Source organism: Acanthochromis polyacanthus, chromosome 2, assembly GCF_021347895.1.
Source record: "Acanthochromis polyacanthus isolate Apoly-LR-REF ecotype Palm Island chromosome 2, KAUST_Apoly_ChrSc, whole genome shotgun sequence".
NCBI classification, from domain to species: domain Eukaryota; kingdom Metazoa; phylum Chordata; class Actinopteri; family Pomacentridae; genus Acanthochromis; species Acanthochromis polyacanthus.
The window spans coordinates 4391870-4408616 of record NC_067114.1 but is presented as its reverse complement, the minus strand read 5'-3'; the positions used below and the strand labels follow the sequence as shown (position 1 = coordinate 4408616).

Here is a 16747-nt window from a genome sequence, read left to right as displayed (position 1 = left end):
TTATACAACATCCTCATTGTCATGTTTTGACAGTGCTGCATTGTACTTGCTGTCCACTAGATGTGCAATCAAAAACTGACAGAAAAATAATAAAAACCATGAGAATTTCTAAGTTTATTGTCAGATGTTTTGTTTTGTCTGCCCAACAGTCCATTTCTCAAAGTGTTCAGGTAATATATAAAAGGGAAAGGAAGCCAACTCTCATGTTTCTCAACTAGCAAATTTGACTCGTCTGTGTAGATTCTCAGTCATCCAGGTCAACCCCAACAGCTTCAGAAGAAAGCAACAAGACTTTTGTTTTTGGTTTTTGAAGATGTTTTACCTTCATCCAAGAGGCTTCTTCAGTTCTAACTGACTGATTGGGAGTCCCAGACACATACTGTGGCCCAAGACTCACATGTCTTGAGGTACAAATGGCCGCGAAACTGTCAGGGAGCTCAACACTGCATTATAAGTATCTGATAAGTGCCGTTGTAGACCCCTTCTTGTGTGAAGGATATTAAGGACAAATCACAGACTTTTTCTTGTCTGCGTAGATACTACAGATTTCCTCACAAAGTATGTAAAGCTTCATGCAGTGGGAGAAACTACTTTTCTATCCATCTGTGTCTATGCGGTTCAAGCTCGTTTATACTTACGTGACACATATTTGACATAACTGCGCAGGGGATTGTGGGTCAGAATGGACAGAAAAGCATGCTGGCTTGCATGCTAAAATATCTGACTGGATGTAATAGATATTTGGGTATATTTGGCATACTACGCACTGGAACACACTAAAGCCTTTTGTAGCACGCTATATAGCAGGATAGTGAGGATACTGGAATGCACCGATGCCATCTATGGTAAACTTAAGCAGCCATCTGCAAACAGAGGAGAGGAGCTATATAACACTACTTATCAGGTACTTATAGTGCAGTCTTGAGCTCTCTCTGCAAAAGTTTTACCACAAATAGCATCTTAAATAACCTTAAATCATCCCTAACCCGGCAACTTTACAACAAGTCACACCTGAAGGCATGCATGGACCATTAGCTTTGTGATGTGGAGTACACTATATGTATGTATGTATATATATATATATATATATATATATATATATATATATATATATATACACACACACACTTATATACACACACATATACATATCACTGCTTAATATCCACTTTTCTAGACTTACTTTTATGCCAGGTTTACTTTTAGCTTTAATTAGTGTTTTATTTTGTATTATGTTCTGTTTATTTGAGATATTCTCTCTTGTTTTAGTTTACTTTAAGCTGCCTGGTTCTTTGATGTGATGTCATCTCTAAATTCTTTGACTCTCCAATTTTTTTCACTTTTAATTTTAACCCTCGATCTTAGGCTTTAATTTTCAAACTGCCTAGTTCCCTTGTCTGAGTTCCGGGCTAATCTAGCAAATTATTTAATTTTTTGTCATTTGTACTATTTATTTTTAATTGACTGCTCTGATTTGCTTCCTATAACTTGTTTGATGGTCTCTGTGTTGCATGTTTTAACTGTCAAAGGACTTTGTGAACGCTCTTCTTAAGTGTGCTGTATAAATAAAGTTATACATATGCATATATACACACGTGGACAAAATTGTTGGTACCCCTCAGTTAAAGAAGGAAAAACCCACAATTCTCACTGAAATCACTTGAAACTCACAAAAGTAACAATAAATAAAAATGTATTGAAAATCAAATAATCAAAATCAACCATCACTTTTGAATTGTTGATTAACATAATTATTTAAAAAAACAAACTAATGAAACAGGCCTGGACAAAAATGATGGTACCTCTATAAAAGATTGAAAACTATTTGACCAGAGTGACATGATTAACTCAGGTGTGTCATTTAATTGACATCACAGGTGTTTCCAAACTCATAATCAGTCAGTCTGCCTATTTAAAGGGAGACAAGTAGTCACCCTGCTGTTTGGTGAAAAGGTGTGTACCACACTGAACATGGACAACAGAAAGCGAAGGAGAGAATTGTCCCAGGACATCCGAAAAAAAATTATAGACAAACATCTTAAAGGTAAAGGCTATAAGACCATCTCTAAACAGCTTGAAGTTCCTGTGACAACAGTGGCTCATATTATTCAGAAGTTCAAGACCCACGGGACAGTAGCCAACCTCCCTGGACGTGGCCGCAAGAGGAAAATTGATGACAAATTGAAGAGACGGATCGTTGGAATTGTATCCAAAGAGCCCAGAGCAACCTCCAAAGAAATTAAAGGTGAACTCCAAGGTCAAGGTACATCAGTGTCAGATCGCACCATTCGTCGTTGTTTGAGCCAAAGTGGACTTCATGGGAGACGACCAAGGAGGACACCACTGCTGAAAAAAACTCATAAAAAAGCGAGACTGGAATTTGCAAAAATGCATGTTGACAAGCCACAAAGCTTCTGGGAGAATGTCCTTTGGACAGATGAGACCAAACTGGAGCTTTTTGGTAAGGCACATCAACTCTATGTTCATAGACTCAAAAACCAAGCATACGAAGAAAAGAACACTGTCCCTACGGTGAAACATGGAGGAGGCTCAGTAATGTTTTGGGGCTGCTTTGCTGCATCTGGCACAGGGTGTCTTGAAAGTGTGCAAGGTAAGATGAAATCTGAAGACTATCAAGGCATTCTGGAGAGAAATGTGCTGCCTAGTGTCAGAAAGCTTGGTCTCAGTCGCAGGTCATGGGTCTTCCAACAGGACAACGATCCAAAACACACAGCCAAAAACACCCAAGAATGGCTGAGAGAAAAGCGTTGGACTATTCTAAAGTGGCCTTCTATGAGCCCAGATCTGAATCCCATTGAACATATGTGGAAGGAGCTGAAACATGCCATTTGGAGAAGACACCCATCAAACCTGAGACAACTGGAGCTGTTTGCTCATGAGGAGTGGGCCAAAATACCTGTTGACAGCTGCAGAACGCTCATTGACAAATACAGAAATCGTTTAATTGCAGTGATTGCCTCAAAAGGTTGTGCAACAAAATATTAAGTTATGGGTACCATCATTTTTGTCCAGCCCTATTTCATTAGTTTGTTTTTTTAAATAATTATGTTAATCAACAATTCAAAAGTGATGGCTGATTTTGATTATTTAATTTTCAATACATTTTTATTTATTGTTACTTTTGTGAGTTTCAAGTGATTTCAGTGAGAATTGTGGGTTTTTCCTTCTTTAACTGAGGGGTACCAACAATTTTGTCCACGTGTGTACGTGGGACTCCACATCTGCACAAAACACAAAGAGAAATCACTTGCCTTTCCACTGCATTTTGACTTAGAAATGTACAAACTAACTATCAAAACATGGATGCATATTCAGCTCTGCAATGTGCCCTTGAAACCAAATTTCCCAAAATACATGTAAAATTCCAGCTTCCACGTTTTCGCACAGCAGCAGCAGCAGCAGCACATGCCAAAAGGACAAACTGTATAATGAACCACTAAATGCCAGGGAATGTCCGATCTGCAGTGACGAAACCAGTCCATGGTTCCTCTGTGCAGTGCCTCCATAACGCGTATTGTTCATTATGTTATGCTCTCGGTCATAAATGTTTGGCCTCGTTGCCTTGGCAACCCAAGGCTGCATTGCACACAATACGTCCATTAACAGTCCACTTCTTTGAATGTTTGCATGGGGCTTTTTTTTTTGAAGCTCTTAAAGTACTGTGATATCTTTGCGAATTTCAAGATTAGTGAAAACTGCAAACAAACATGGGTGATATTTTGAAATATTGAGCCCTGAAAAATGCAACCAAATATCGACAATCATACCAAGCCCAGCCCCACAGTTAGGATAAAAGTCCCTACGCAATACAGACGTAAACATTTCTCTGGATCACTTTGGTTGTTCCGTTGAAAGCTTTAATGCATTCAAGCACATAAGCATCACTCATTTAGATGGTGGCCGCTGTTTTACGATACCTGAAGTGGGTCTTTAAGTAACTTCATTGGTCCAAATTGCACCTCTGTTAATGTGGTCTGAAAGAGAACAAGGACACAAGAATTAGAAAAACACAGGATAGTTTCTCAGTTATTTCATGAAACAGTAATAATAAAATTATGTTTTTTAAGTTATTAAAACAAAATTTGTAAAACTGTATTGACAAAGGAGCCGCGGTCTTTGTCACAAAGTTTGCTTTCATACTGAGAAAATTGACAAAATACTGAAATAACCCCGTATTTTCCCACAACATGTGAAATCCATTCAGTCGGACGAACATTTTGTAAAACAGCACCACAATAAAAGCCTGTTTAAAACATTAACAATTAAGCAATTCAATAATCAAGTTCATAGACACAGGAGGAAACTGACTCTTTTTCTGTTACTTTCAATACCTTTCATAGATTTTGCTGTAAATACTTTAATATTTTTACCTCAGTAAGAACACTGACCGTTACTTGTGCTGGTGACATTATTTTTTTCCAATCATTTTATCATTTCCAGAGGTGGAAAGTCATTTGTATTTACTCAAGTTCTGAAACTAAGCTTTGTGGCAAATGCACCTGCATAAATTTTGAATTTTGTGATGCAGATATTTCACTAGTTTGCAGGCCAGCATAGTATTTGCCAACTGTAAAGTGGCAATATAATCAACAAAGGTTAGTTTAACAACTGTTTTTCAGACTTTATTGGAAAGAAAATGGTGTAATATTATAGTTAAACAATGTGAAAGAATGAATGAAAAGTGCAGATTTTAAATGCGTTTTCTGTAATTTAGCAAAACGGGGAAAATAAAACAGGAAAGTAAGTTATTCAAAAACAGTTAAAAAGTATTTTAAATTATTCATATTTTACAGTGCATCTGTATATGTCTTCCATCAGTGACTTAACATAGCAAATATCTGAAATTTAGTCTTCTAATTTCTCATTTAACTATACAGCAGAGTTATAAAAAAAACGAAAAATCAGGACAGGTTGTCAACTCATTACACTTTCCTTACGCTTTTCTGTCTGCAAATAATTTAGCTTCCTTCCTGCTAAATGGAACCCAGCTCAGGGGTTAGTAACCATAGCAACCAAGCCCCTTGCGGACCGCCATCCCTCTAGAATTCCTCTTCTCCGTAAACAATCTACACATGTGAGGAGGAATACAGAGAGGAATTTTAGAGCGTGCCAGGCTGCAGTAAATCACTTCTTGCTAAATTGTAAGCCTTCTGAAAGCTCCATGAAACAACAAAGGAGGGGAGGAAAAAAGAAAGAAAAAAAGCCGATTAGCCCTCGGTTGTAGCCAAATTGACGTCATCATGACACTAGGCCGTTTGTTGTAGCTGTCCACAAACAAGGAGTATGGAATCAGGATGGCTACAAGCTGATGCTGTGATCATCTGATCTTTCACAGGCACGAGGACCTGGTCGCATGATAGCCTCATGTGCGCTGCAGAGACAGCATGCATGTTAGTGTGTGCGTGGTGGTATAATGGGAACGAACACATGGAAACGCCACAAACCCATGCCATTTTAAAGAGAGTTTTACTAAACAAGACCTCGTGGTCGGATTTGATTTTGACCACGTGTGTCAAAATGAATAATAGGCATTAGAAATAATGGGAAAAAAAACTGTGTCTTCATACAATAGATATTTTACTACTTTCATTTTTAATTAGTTTCCATGCATGTCTTCTATCTCCTCTATGAAAACAACGCCTGCAGTTCAGTCTAGTTCTGCTAAAAAGTCAGAATGAATGATAGGTATTAATAATAATAAGAAAAGGCATCTTAATAAATACATTTTAATTGGTTGCCACACATACCTCCTATCTCTAATTAAACACAGCCTGCAGTTCAATCTAGTTCTGCTAAAAAGTCAGAATGAATGATAGGTATTAATAATAAGAAGAAAAGGCATCTTAATAAATACATTTTAATTGGTTGCCACACATACCTCCTATCTCTAATTAAACATAGCCTGCAGTTCAATCTAGTTCTGCTAAAAAGTCAGAATGAATAACTTTGTCCTGATCTTTATTAATTTTGATTAATAGATTGAAACCACTTCTTTATATAACAAACAAAGCTCTTGATAACCTACAGCTGGGTGAGTTATAATGCCATAAATAATAGCTTTTTTTTCAATTATTGGAATTATCATGCAAAATAATTTCTCAAAAACCCACAGGTATTACCATTAATGGAAAAAAAGGTGTCTCTACATACAATAGAAGTTTTACTGCTTCAATTTTTAATTAATTTCTATGCATGTCTCCTATCTGCTCTACATACACAGCCTGCAGTTCAGCCTGGCCCAGCTATAAAGTCAGAATGAATATCTCCATCCTCAGCTTTATTCAAACCACTCGTTTATTTTCCCATCAAAAATCTACTATAACCTACTGTTTGGTAAATGTCACACATAAATACACCACCCATTGAAACCCATGTTGCCACTGTGATGCTGTGATTTGGCGAAATAGCACAACCACGGCTAGAAGTCGAGAAAACTTAAAAATGTCTTCTGTGCAGTATGAAACAATTATAATGCCATAAATCGTTATTTAAAAAAAGGGAAAAAAACAAAAGTACCAGCAGTTATTACTAGGGCTGTACCCGAATATCCCGAATATCCGGATATTCGTTCACTACGGCACTATCCGGATATTAATTTGGTATCCGAATATTCGCCCCCCCACCCCCCGTCGGACGTTACCAGGTGGAAAGAATATGCCGCGTTACTCTCTTTCCTCCGCCTTCGGCCCACATCGGCACATCTCATCATGTGATCACATAAACATATACACATATGTCTATGTGATCACTCCCTCCTCCCCCCAGATGAAAATATTCGGAGCTTGTCTCTTCCCTGCGCCTTCGGCCCACTTCGGCTCGTCCCGCCGTGTTCTTCGGCTCATTTCGGCTCCTCCATTCGTGTTTGTAAACATCACCCGAATGGCCGGGTGGCTGCCGACTCTGACATCGTGCTTCACTTCGTTGCATAAACACAAGACAAGATGCCGAAGACCTCTGCTGAAGACAAAACGAAGGCAACGAAGGTCGGTTTACACTGGGTTCATCTGTCATCAGGAAATGTTGGCCAGAACTTTCTAAAAATGAAAAAGGATCCGAATTTTCGGGCCATCTGTGTCACAAGCCGCCGCCGCCGCCACTACCGTACCTCCGCCGCCGCGCTGCCCCCCCCGTCGGACGTTACGGGGCGGAACGAATATTCGGATATTCATCTTTAATTGGGCCCGAATATTAGGAGGCCAGAAACCACTATTCGGACCAGCCCAAGTTATTACTAATAATGAAAAAAGGGTGTTACCATCTTGTTTTCCATACAAGTCTTTTATCTGCTTTACGTATACACTTATACGTAAAGCCTGCAGTTCAACTCAGCTCAGCTACAAAGTCCTGAACTTTATTCTTTTTGATTAAAAGATTCAAATCACTAATTTATTGTCCAAACAAAACACCACTGTAACCTACTGCTCGGTAAATGTCACACAAAAATACACCACAAGTTGTAATCCATGTGTGCTGGCGAACGCGTCGAGGTCGGGCCTTGAGATGTACGTATGGAGTTTTTTCGGCCGCGGAGCCTCCAGCTAGCACAGCAGGACTCAGCGCTCCGACTCCATCCAGGGAGACTCGCTTCTACAACTGACAATGACACAACCGATGCAACTGCAGCTGCAGTTGTGTAACTCGAATAGCCTGCATGCCGCACACAAACACACATGGAGCTGAACCAGTCTGCCAGCCTCTTCGGGCAACATGCTCCTCTTGTACAGTACACACACACATACACACACACACTGCTATGAATCATTCAACCAAGCATTTGCATCCCGCAAACATCATGCTGGCACTCGACCAGAGGCAAACAAAGCAGTAGAAGTGAGTGAGCAAGTAGGCCATGCAGCAGGGACGTGGTGTGTACGTCTACGTAATTCACATCTCGCCTTCTCCATATACGCTGCTGTGTCGTACCAGTCGCACTGGAATCTCTCCGTTATTGTGCGTTTGTGTGCACAGTGACACTTGTTAATAAGACAGCAAGTTTGTTCAGTAGCAGGGCATAGTGCAGACGCAGTTGTGTTTGGTGAATGAATGAATGAAATTAAATACATTGCCTTGACTCAGAGTTTTTAGCGAAAGCATGATGATGCAGTTTTTTCTTGCTCTTGATGCAAAATTCTGCTGTCAAAACAATGATTCAGAGCAAGATTTAATTAAAAACTACAGTGAAGATTTGCTTCCCACAGGAAAACTTTCATTTTAAATTCATTTTATCCTTATGATCCAACCCTGCTGCTTCTAAAATTCACAGTTTCCAGGGGCAAACTCTCCTATCAGAGCCATGGGATGAAACTCAATGGCAGGCCATGTTTATTACCAATTAGTTTGTGGTAATTTGAAGGGGAAAAAACATATCTAAACATAACACAATAAGCACAAAATAAATCCACACACTTGGATAACAATGCAGGCACTGTCTTAAAGGATAGGTTCAAGGTGTTCTTTAATAGTGTCTCTAAATATTTTGCTACTTAAAGTTTTTTTAATCGGTTTCAATACTTGTTTCCTATCTGCTTTGTTTAAACACATCATGCCGTTCAGCTGAGCTCCGCTTAAAAAAAATCCCTGAGTGTTTGTCACGTGACTGTTGGCTGCAGCTGAATCACTTCTGGCTTCCCAGTTGTGCTGAGGAGCAGAGAATTTTTTTAACGAAAGTCTAGTAAATTTATTTCTGGCAAAATCTTGAATGAAGCAAGCTTAGATTTGGTTAATTTTCCTTTTGATGAGTTCATGGACCATTTGAAAGTTGAAATTCTGGCAGTTGTTTGTTTTTACAGCTTCTGACTGCAGAAACTGCAGTTCTTCTGATGGCCACTTGAGGCTGGCTCCAAAAACAAGTCAATCTCTATAGAACTCCAAGTTAAAATGCTGGACTTTACAGCAGAAATAAACATATTTACAGCCTGATACAAAAACAAATTTGGTCTGTATAGCTAATTTGCTCATTCCTGACAACAGCATAGGAGTGAATTTTTATGTGTGTCATCTGTTTAAATTGTATTAATGTTTTAAGTTATGTATAATTAACTACTCTGAGGAACAGGTAGGTGCCGTCATACAACAGTCCATGGCTCGCCTCAGCTCTATTTACATTTCATCTAACTGTGAATTTGTTGTTTTGCTTTTAAATCACTATTGTGTGCAATCAGGGATCCAAAACGTAGCTACCATTTCAATATTCCTGCATACTCAGGATATAAATCAGTACTCAAGTGCCCATGAATACATTAAAAAGTAAGACTGTGAAAACTGTGAACCTATCTGTAGAAAGTGGAGTATACAGTATTACTAAACAAATGGTGCTCTTCTCTCATAAACACAGTACATCTACTCTGTCAATACAGATTATCAAGCCGATACCAGTGATCTCCTACATTCTGACTACGCATACCAATTTGAAAGGAACTTTTTGGAATCACTGTCAGTCTCAGGCACTCAACACTACAGGTACGTGTCCACTAGATCCGGTAATTTCCGGCATCCCATTCACAGTCTGTGTCAAACACACTGTGTTGCATGCTGGTTCGGTTGCGGTGCGTTTCAGGGTGTTTTCAGTGTTAAAAGTGGTCTCGACTTCTTCTATTTTCTTGTCTGATGCATCGTGAAACTTTCGTCAAACGTCTAAACTAGCCATCAGTGAACTAAAAAGAGGACAGATTCAGTTGCTGCACAGCTCACTTCTCGCCTCAGATGCTTTCAGAAATACTTTTCGCTGAACTCTCTTCATAATAAAAGAGAAAGTTTGCGACCGAGCTGCCATGTCGGTCCGGCTTGAAATCCAGGAGCAGACAGCTCCCAAGTCGATGTGTTTGTCCAATGTGAGGCAGGATAGTTGGAGAAGAAAGTCGGCAGGAGATGAACACCGGCCTCAAGCCCATGCCCATCAAACGGGCAATTTTCAGATGCAGCGCATTTACCTGCAGGAAAAACCCATCTTGTGGACACGTAGCACGAGTCAGCAACACACAGCGACTGAAGAAATGTAGCAAAACAGACATTTTAAATTATTGTAGATCAGAAACATCATGGCCTCAAATTCTGATGTGACCTAAATGTAATTACAACAAACTAATTTGCAGATATGGAATCTTTGGGCCCTCTAAGTGGCAGTTTCCTGCTTTGACCAGTTACAGCGTTTATTGTATCAGAAAAACTGAAATACAAGCTTGAGCGCATTTTAATGATCCAATAAAGTGACGCAAAGTTATATTTTTCACCTTCAAAGGAGCCGTGTGACCTTTCCTGCTTGTTCAGGCCAGTCTGACTACATCAGAGCTGCTGGGTGTCTCCAGTCATCTCCAGTCTGCTGCTACTCTCATTCAACACACCTAATGTATTTACATAGTGGAGTTGCCTCTGACCCTATATCCTGCTCCCAGTGTATCCGGCCCTATAGATCTCCTCCTCCTCTCCACCTCCTCCAGCCCCCCAGCTCTTCTGTCTCATACTCATTGAGAGACACACACACAGTACACCATACACACTGGGAGAGTGGCTTTCCACTAAAGTGAAAAACAGGAAATTGGATGACATTGTTCGGTGCGCCGACGTCAGCAGTGAGAGATAGAAAGAGTAAACAGCTTCCTCCACCCCAGAGCTGGGACCAGGATGCAGGGAATCTTGGGATGCCTGCTCCTGCTCGTGCTTCTTAGAAAAACGTGCCTCGTTCTCTAACAATCTCCAGCTCTCTCCGGCTAACGTGCACCTCTGCATGTCGGAGTTCGTCCCTCCTTGAAACTTCTCCACACGAGAGTATTCAATGTACAGCTGATAACGCAGTGACTTTAGAGGGGGATCAGCATTTCTTCCTCTGCAGAACTTGCTACTAGTCTCACATGTGTTTGTGTACGTGTGTGTTCCTGTCCAAAAGTGTGAATCAAATGGCAATGAATCAATGTTCTTGATTAGGTCTGATTAAGAGCAGCAGTCTCAGCCACAGGTGTGAATGCACATCATGTACCAGACAGACAAACAGACACAGTAAACTCTCACACTGAGTTACGTGATGGGCTAAATGGCACCGAGTGACACATTCAGCTCGCCGCACACTGAGCCGCTCAGATAGTAGCGCTAGCTGCCCATGCTGCGTGTGTTACCTCAAAGAGAATAATTCACTTTCATGTGCGGCCACTTGTATTCGCCGGCCCAGACACCTGCACCGGAGTCAACGATTACAAAGAGGCAACAGAAATAATGGAGAAAAAAAAAGCGTCTCCATACTCCTCTATGAAAACAACAACAACTGCAGTTCAGCTAAAAAGTCAGAATGAATGACAGGTATTATTAAAAATAAGAAAAGGTGTCTCTACATACTGTAGATATGTTAATGCATACATTTTAATTGGTTGCCATACATGCCCTCGATCTCTAAATAAACACAGCCTGCAGTTCAGTCTAGTTCAGCAAAAGAGTCAAAAAGAATGACTTCGTCCTGATCTTTACTAATTTTGATTAATAGATTGAAACCACTTGTTTATTTTCCAAACAAAGCTCTTGATAGCCTACTGCTAGGTGAGTTATAATGCCATAATTCATAGCATATTTTTTTCTATCATTGGAATTATCATGCAAAACATTTTCCCCAAGAACCCACAGGTATTACCAGTAATGGAAAAAAGGTGTCTCTACATTCTATAGAAGTTTCACTACTTCAATTTTTAATTAGTTTCTGCATGTCTCCTATCTGCTCTACATACACAGCCTGCAGTTCGGCCTGGTTCAGCTAAAAAGATAAAATGAACATCTCCATCCTGAGCTTTATTCAAACCACTCGTTTACTTTCCCATCAAAACTCTACTATAACCTACTGGAAAACACCTCACCAAGACCAAGTTTACTTTTTAAAGTCCTCCTCTGGTTAAAAAAAATAAACAAAACATGTCCATAAGGTTATTTTAGATATGCTGATAAGATACATCATCAAGGAAATATGACAAATACATCATGTCTGATCATTTACACCCTAAAACTACAACGTGCTGATGATAGTTTCCAAAACATGGATTCCGATTTGTGGGATTTAAACCGTAACAAACCTAAGAAACCAATTCTGCTGTTTGAACACGTATGGCTGAACTACTCTAAAATTTGCCACTGAGAGTAGTCTGACAGTGTTTGAGGAGAGTGGCAGGTGAGCCGGTGTGCTTGAGCTGCAGAAAGAAACAGTGGGATGAAAGAGAAAAAGACAAAGAGTTCATAGATCTGCACATTCTAGAGAAGGAAACGCTGCAGAGTTACAACTAGGTCATTTTAAGACATGACAGGATCATTTTTATGGAGAGAAGAAGTCTAAATATGTTACATGGAGATTAATTTATAGAGGATTAATCCATGATTGGGGACTTCAATTATGTTCATGTATTATGGATTACAATTTCAAAGCAAAAATATATTTCAAAAGCATATTTCAGATTAAAATTAAATATAAATATATAGGTTATAAAACACATTTACTATATTGCTGTCCAGTAGCAAAACATTTACCTCCAGACATGGTGGTTTTCATTTTTACAGATAAACTAAAGGATTACTGGGGCATTTATTGGTTACTTCACAGGATAAATAAATCATTTAAAAAGCCAAGTGGATTAACTGAAACAAAAAAATCACCTTTGACGATGAAAAAACAGCAGCTTACCTTAAAAAAGTCATTGTTTTGGAGATACATTAATTTCAGAAGACAGAAACAAATGTGGTGTATCCTAATAATCGGGGATAAACAGCACAGGCACTTGTCAAAGGCTGATATTTCGTGTATTTATTGCCACATTAGACAATAAACTTACAGCTGCAAAAGGCCAACTGCACAAGACACACCTCAAAGTCAAACAAGATAGTTCACAGCAACTCCATCAAAACCTACCAGGACAAAGAGAAAATATACCAAACTCACCTAAAGAAAGGTTACTTTGCCTGTAACAATGCCCACTTTCATATAGTTGACGGTGTATTTTAAAATAAACATGACAGTGGGTGTCGATCAAATTGTTCCTCATCTCATCTGACAGGATCTGAGATGAAACCTGAACTGTAATTATGATAATTAGGTACAGGACACTAACCAATTAAATTTGGAACAGCTTGATCTTTATGAGTAATCAACTTAAACACTTAAGTTTGTTTTTTTTAGACTATTAACACTTATCTTCAGCTACAAGTACGCACAACCAGCTTTTCAAACGTCAAATAGAGTAGAAATTAAAGTAAACAATGAGCAATTTTGGATGTAGTATGACGGTGACAAGCCCATGACGTGCAGACTAAAATATTTAAATTGTTGATCTTTAGACTGAATTAATCACACGCACTATTATTTCTTAATTGTCAGTCCAACTTTGGCTCAGGGCTCAGTGTGAAGCAAATGATGATAAAGTGACAAAGTGATGATTATTAGAGGAACAGGAGTGGCCTGTTAGAGTCTCTCTGGGACCATGTGCCCATCTCAGGCAAGTTTGTGTTGTAAGGCAAGATATGACACAATAAGAGAAGGTTTTTTTTTCTTTATAGGTAGCATTAGCAATTAGTAGTTAGCAATAGGAACTTACATCTATAACAAAGTCTGCTTGTACAGTCTCTGTCTGTGGGGAGCTTGGCTGAAGCAGTGAAGTATTTTAGCAACTAGCTGTTAGCATTAGCATGGAGCACTAGCAAGTTTGGCATGTTGGCTTGTACAATCTCTTTGTCAGCGGTAAAATTGCTTTGGACATTGTCGTGATCTTGCAGACAGCATTTGCATTTTGAATTAGCACTAGCAGGTCTGGAAAGTCTGTAAGTATAGTTTCTTTGTCATTTTTTAGCAGTTGGCTCTAGGTATTCAGCATCCGGCACTAGCTAACTGGTAGCATCGGCACTGGTCCCTACCTGGAGCATCTCCTAAACGGGCCTAGGTCAGGGATCCTAGGTGCTTCACTGAGTGCGCATCTTTCTTGTTTGGAGCACGAGTGTCTTGTGAGCTCAGATGTTATGCCAGTTTTAATCTCAACACAGATTTCATGTTGCTTTTTTTTAAAAAATGTCAAAGATTTTCTTACTTCTGTACGTACATGCTGCAGGAATCACATACATTTTCAGTGAAGAAGCTAAAACTCCAGAAGTAACCTTCCAACATAACTTCCCACATTACCAGCGCTTCCTTTCCTTCCATGTCTTCCCTTTATTTTAATGCACACTGCCCTCCAAACACTCACCTAAACGCAGAGGCTCATACATCCATGTCAGTGCAACCTGGAGTTTATTATGTGCACGCTTTATAGTCTTTCATTTTCTAATGTATGGCTCACAGATTGACGCCTTTCTGCAAAGCCCTTTAAGATAAAACTCTGTGCTGTTGTGTAGATGAGAACAATTCATTTTTTAAAAAAAGTCTTAAAAAAAAAACATCCTGTGATATAAATTTGTGATATTTTTAAGCATTATTCTCTGTTGCCTTAATACTGCAGAAAAGAATACAATGAGTGAAAAATCATACCGTCCCCCACCCCAACTAAAAAAAATAAATCAAATGTTCATCTAACGTGTTAATCTAATTGCAGTTCATCCGTTTAGAAAAATAACTGCAACCATGTGTATTCTGGCTCCCTCCACATGTCTTATCCATGGTGACCAAGCCCACAGTCAGCCAGGCAGAAGACTTTAGTTGAGTCACTGGCATCGCTGAGAGAAACTAGGCCACCGTGGATCGGTTTGTCCCAGAACATCCTTGCGTTCTGTGTTTCTATCCGTTTCCCTCTTGCTCGCTCTCGTTCTCTGTCTGTCTGGCAGTATGCACTGCAGAGGAAAGACCAACCCCTTGGAATAAAAACTACAACGTCCCGTAAAGAACATGCTCTAAAAGGAATGTAACAGATCTCATGTCCAAGACGACATGTCAGTGTTTTTTCTTGTTTGTCAGTGTGTGTCAGATACACTGTCATGAGAAGAACGCGCCTTTCTCCATTAACTATGACAACTGTTCAGCTATGCAAACCAGAATAACCTCCTAAAGTGAATGAACTCCTCTATATTTTATCTTCTTTTACTCTCCTCCTTTCCTATCGACAAGCCTGCATGTTACCAACATGGCATCCTCTTGGTTTTTGAGGTCCCAATCTCCAGTCTAGGGCTTTTAGAGGGCGTGAATGAGGAATTCAAGGTGACCTCTGCCACGGAGGTGCTGCAGTACCAGGAATGCTACAACTCTAAAGATGGATGGTTTCAAGGTCAGGACAGGACAGAAGGGGAGGGCAGAAAGGCAGTGGATGTCACAGGTGTAGGGTCAGGGACTCTGGATGAGATAGGGGCAGGCATTGGAGAGCAAAGTCTTGTGGAATGACCTTCCTATTCCATGTTGTCAAAGATCATCTATCAAGCCCATCCAACTTGTTCTATTGGTGGAAGGAGGAGAAACAACTGTGCCTAAAAAGAAGGAACTCTGGAGAACTTCTAAGTGCCAAAGACCAGAATGAATACCATCTGCAGTGGGATTCGCCACTACAAGCGCCTCTACCAAGTAAATAATGCCATGTCATGCATCAGAGCTGGGGAAAAGCTAACATCAGGACCATCTCTTCTCCATCTCTACTAGCCTGCTAGCAATGGAAAAGACTGGGATCTGATGGTCCAAAACTGCTACAAAACTGATGCCACTTCTCACTTTTCTTACTGTAATATGGAATGCAATTTGAGCCAAGACTGCAATTAACAATTATTGATCATTAATCATGAAATGACTCCTGTTGGAGACTTCAGACAACTTCCCTTTGAGGACAAACTGGTTCAAACCACAAAGAAAATCAACATACAACAAGCTTGAAGGAGCAGATCCTCCCATGCTGAAAAGCAGAAACCGAACTGTTCAATAATGGCCTTTTTAAATGACATTTTAATTAAATCATTAAAACTCTTCAACCAATCAACGATGCAATTATTTAAGGTCTAGTTCGAATTTTTTTTTAAATTTCGTTATGTCAAGTCAGTTTTCCCAAATGATGTATGCACCTTTATATATTTAGTTGTTTTTTACAACAGAAATTACAAAGAGCTTTACATAAAATACAGTCAGGTCCTGATAATTTGGAGAAAAATACAGATCAAGTGATGAACAGAAGATCTGTAATAGAAAATAATGATAAATAACAATGCAATGGATTGCTTCTTTAATTGATTAAACCATTATTTGGCATAAAAATATGATCACAATCGCCCAGAGTTCATGGTGAGGACATCAAATATCCTGTTTTGTCAGATCAGCTGTTTGAAACCCAAAGATGTACACCAAAAATCAGCAAATCCTCTAATAAGAGAACAAACCGAGCTCTTTCTACGTCGCCTTCCAGTAACAGAAACGTACAGTCAAGCCAACAACAGAAGTATACCAAGCCTCTGCAGATTACAGCCACGTTCCTCATATGCCATCATATCACAAGCTTCATACCAATCACCATAACGCTTTATAAACCAAAACATCATCACATCACATGTGTTGTGCAGCTACCGACAGGCGGTGATAAGGCCAAAAAATTGTCACATTTCTCCACAAACTCACTCTTTTGTGCCTTGTTCATTGTCTGTCATCGTATCAAAAATCCAGACAATTTAAATAATGCACATGAGCAAACTGATAATCCATTTTGTACCTGGTGTGCAGAGTTACTTCAAGAAACCACTGACTTAAGCCTAAGCACCAGTAAGTGAAGGTAACATAATCATTTAAACAGTTAGGTTGGCGGGTTACATG

The 16747-nt window shown here is 39.5% G+C and overlaps 1 protein-coding gene across 1 annotated transcript in view; it reads right to left on the bottom strand.

Annotated features, from left to right (window-relative positions):
* Positions 1–16747, bottom strand: part of pde8a (phosphodiesterase 8A) — a 57588-nt gene that overhangs the window by 29263 nt on the left and 11578 nt on the right. The window contains exon 2 of the mRNA XM_022199709.2: positions 3939–3995. Within this exon, the coding sequence (XP_022055401.1) occupies positions 3939–3995 (57 nt within the window). The remainder of the gene's footprint in view (positions 1–3938; positions 3996–16747) is intronic.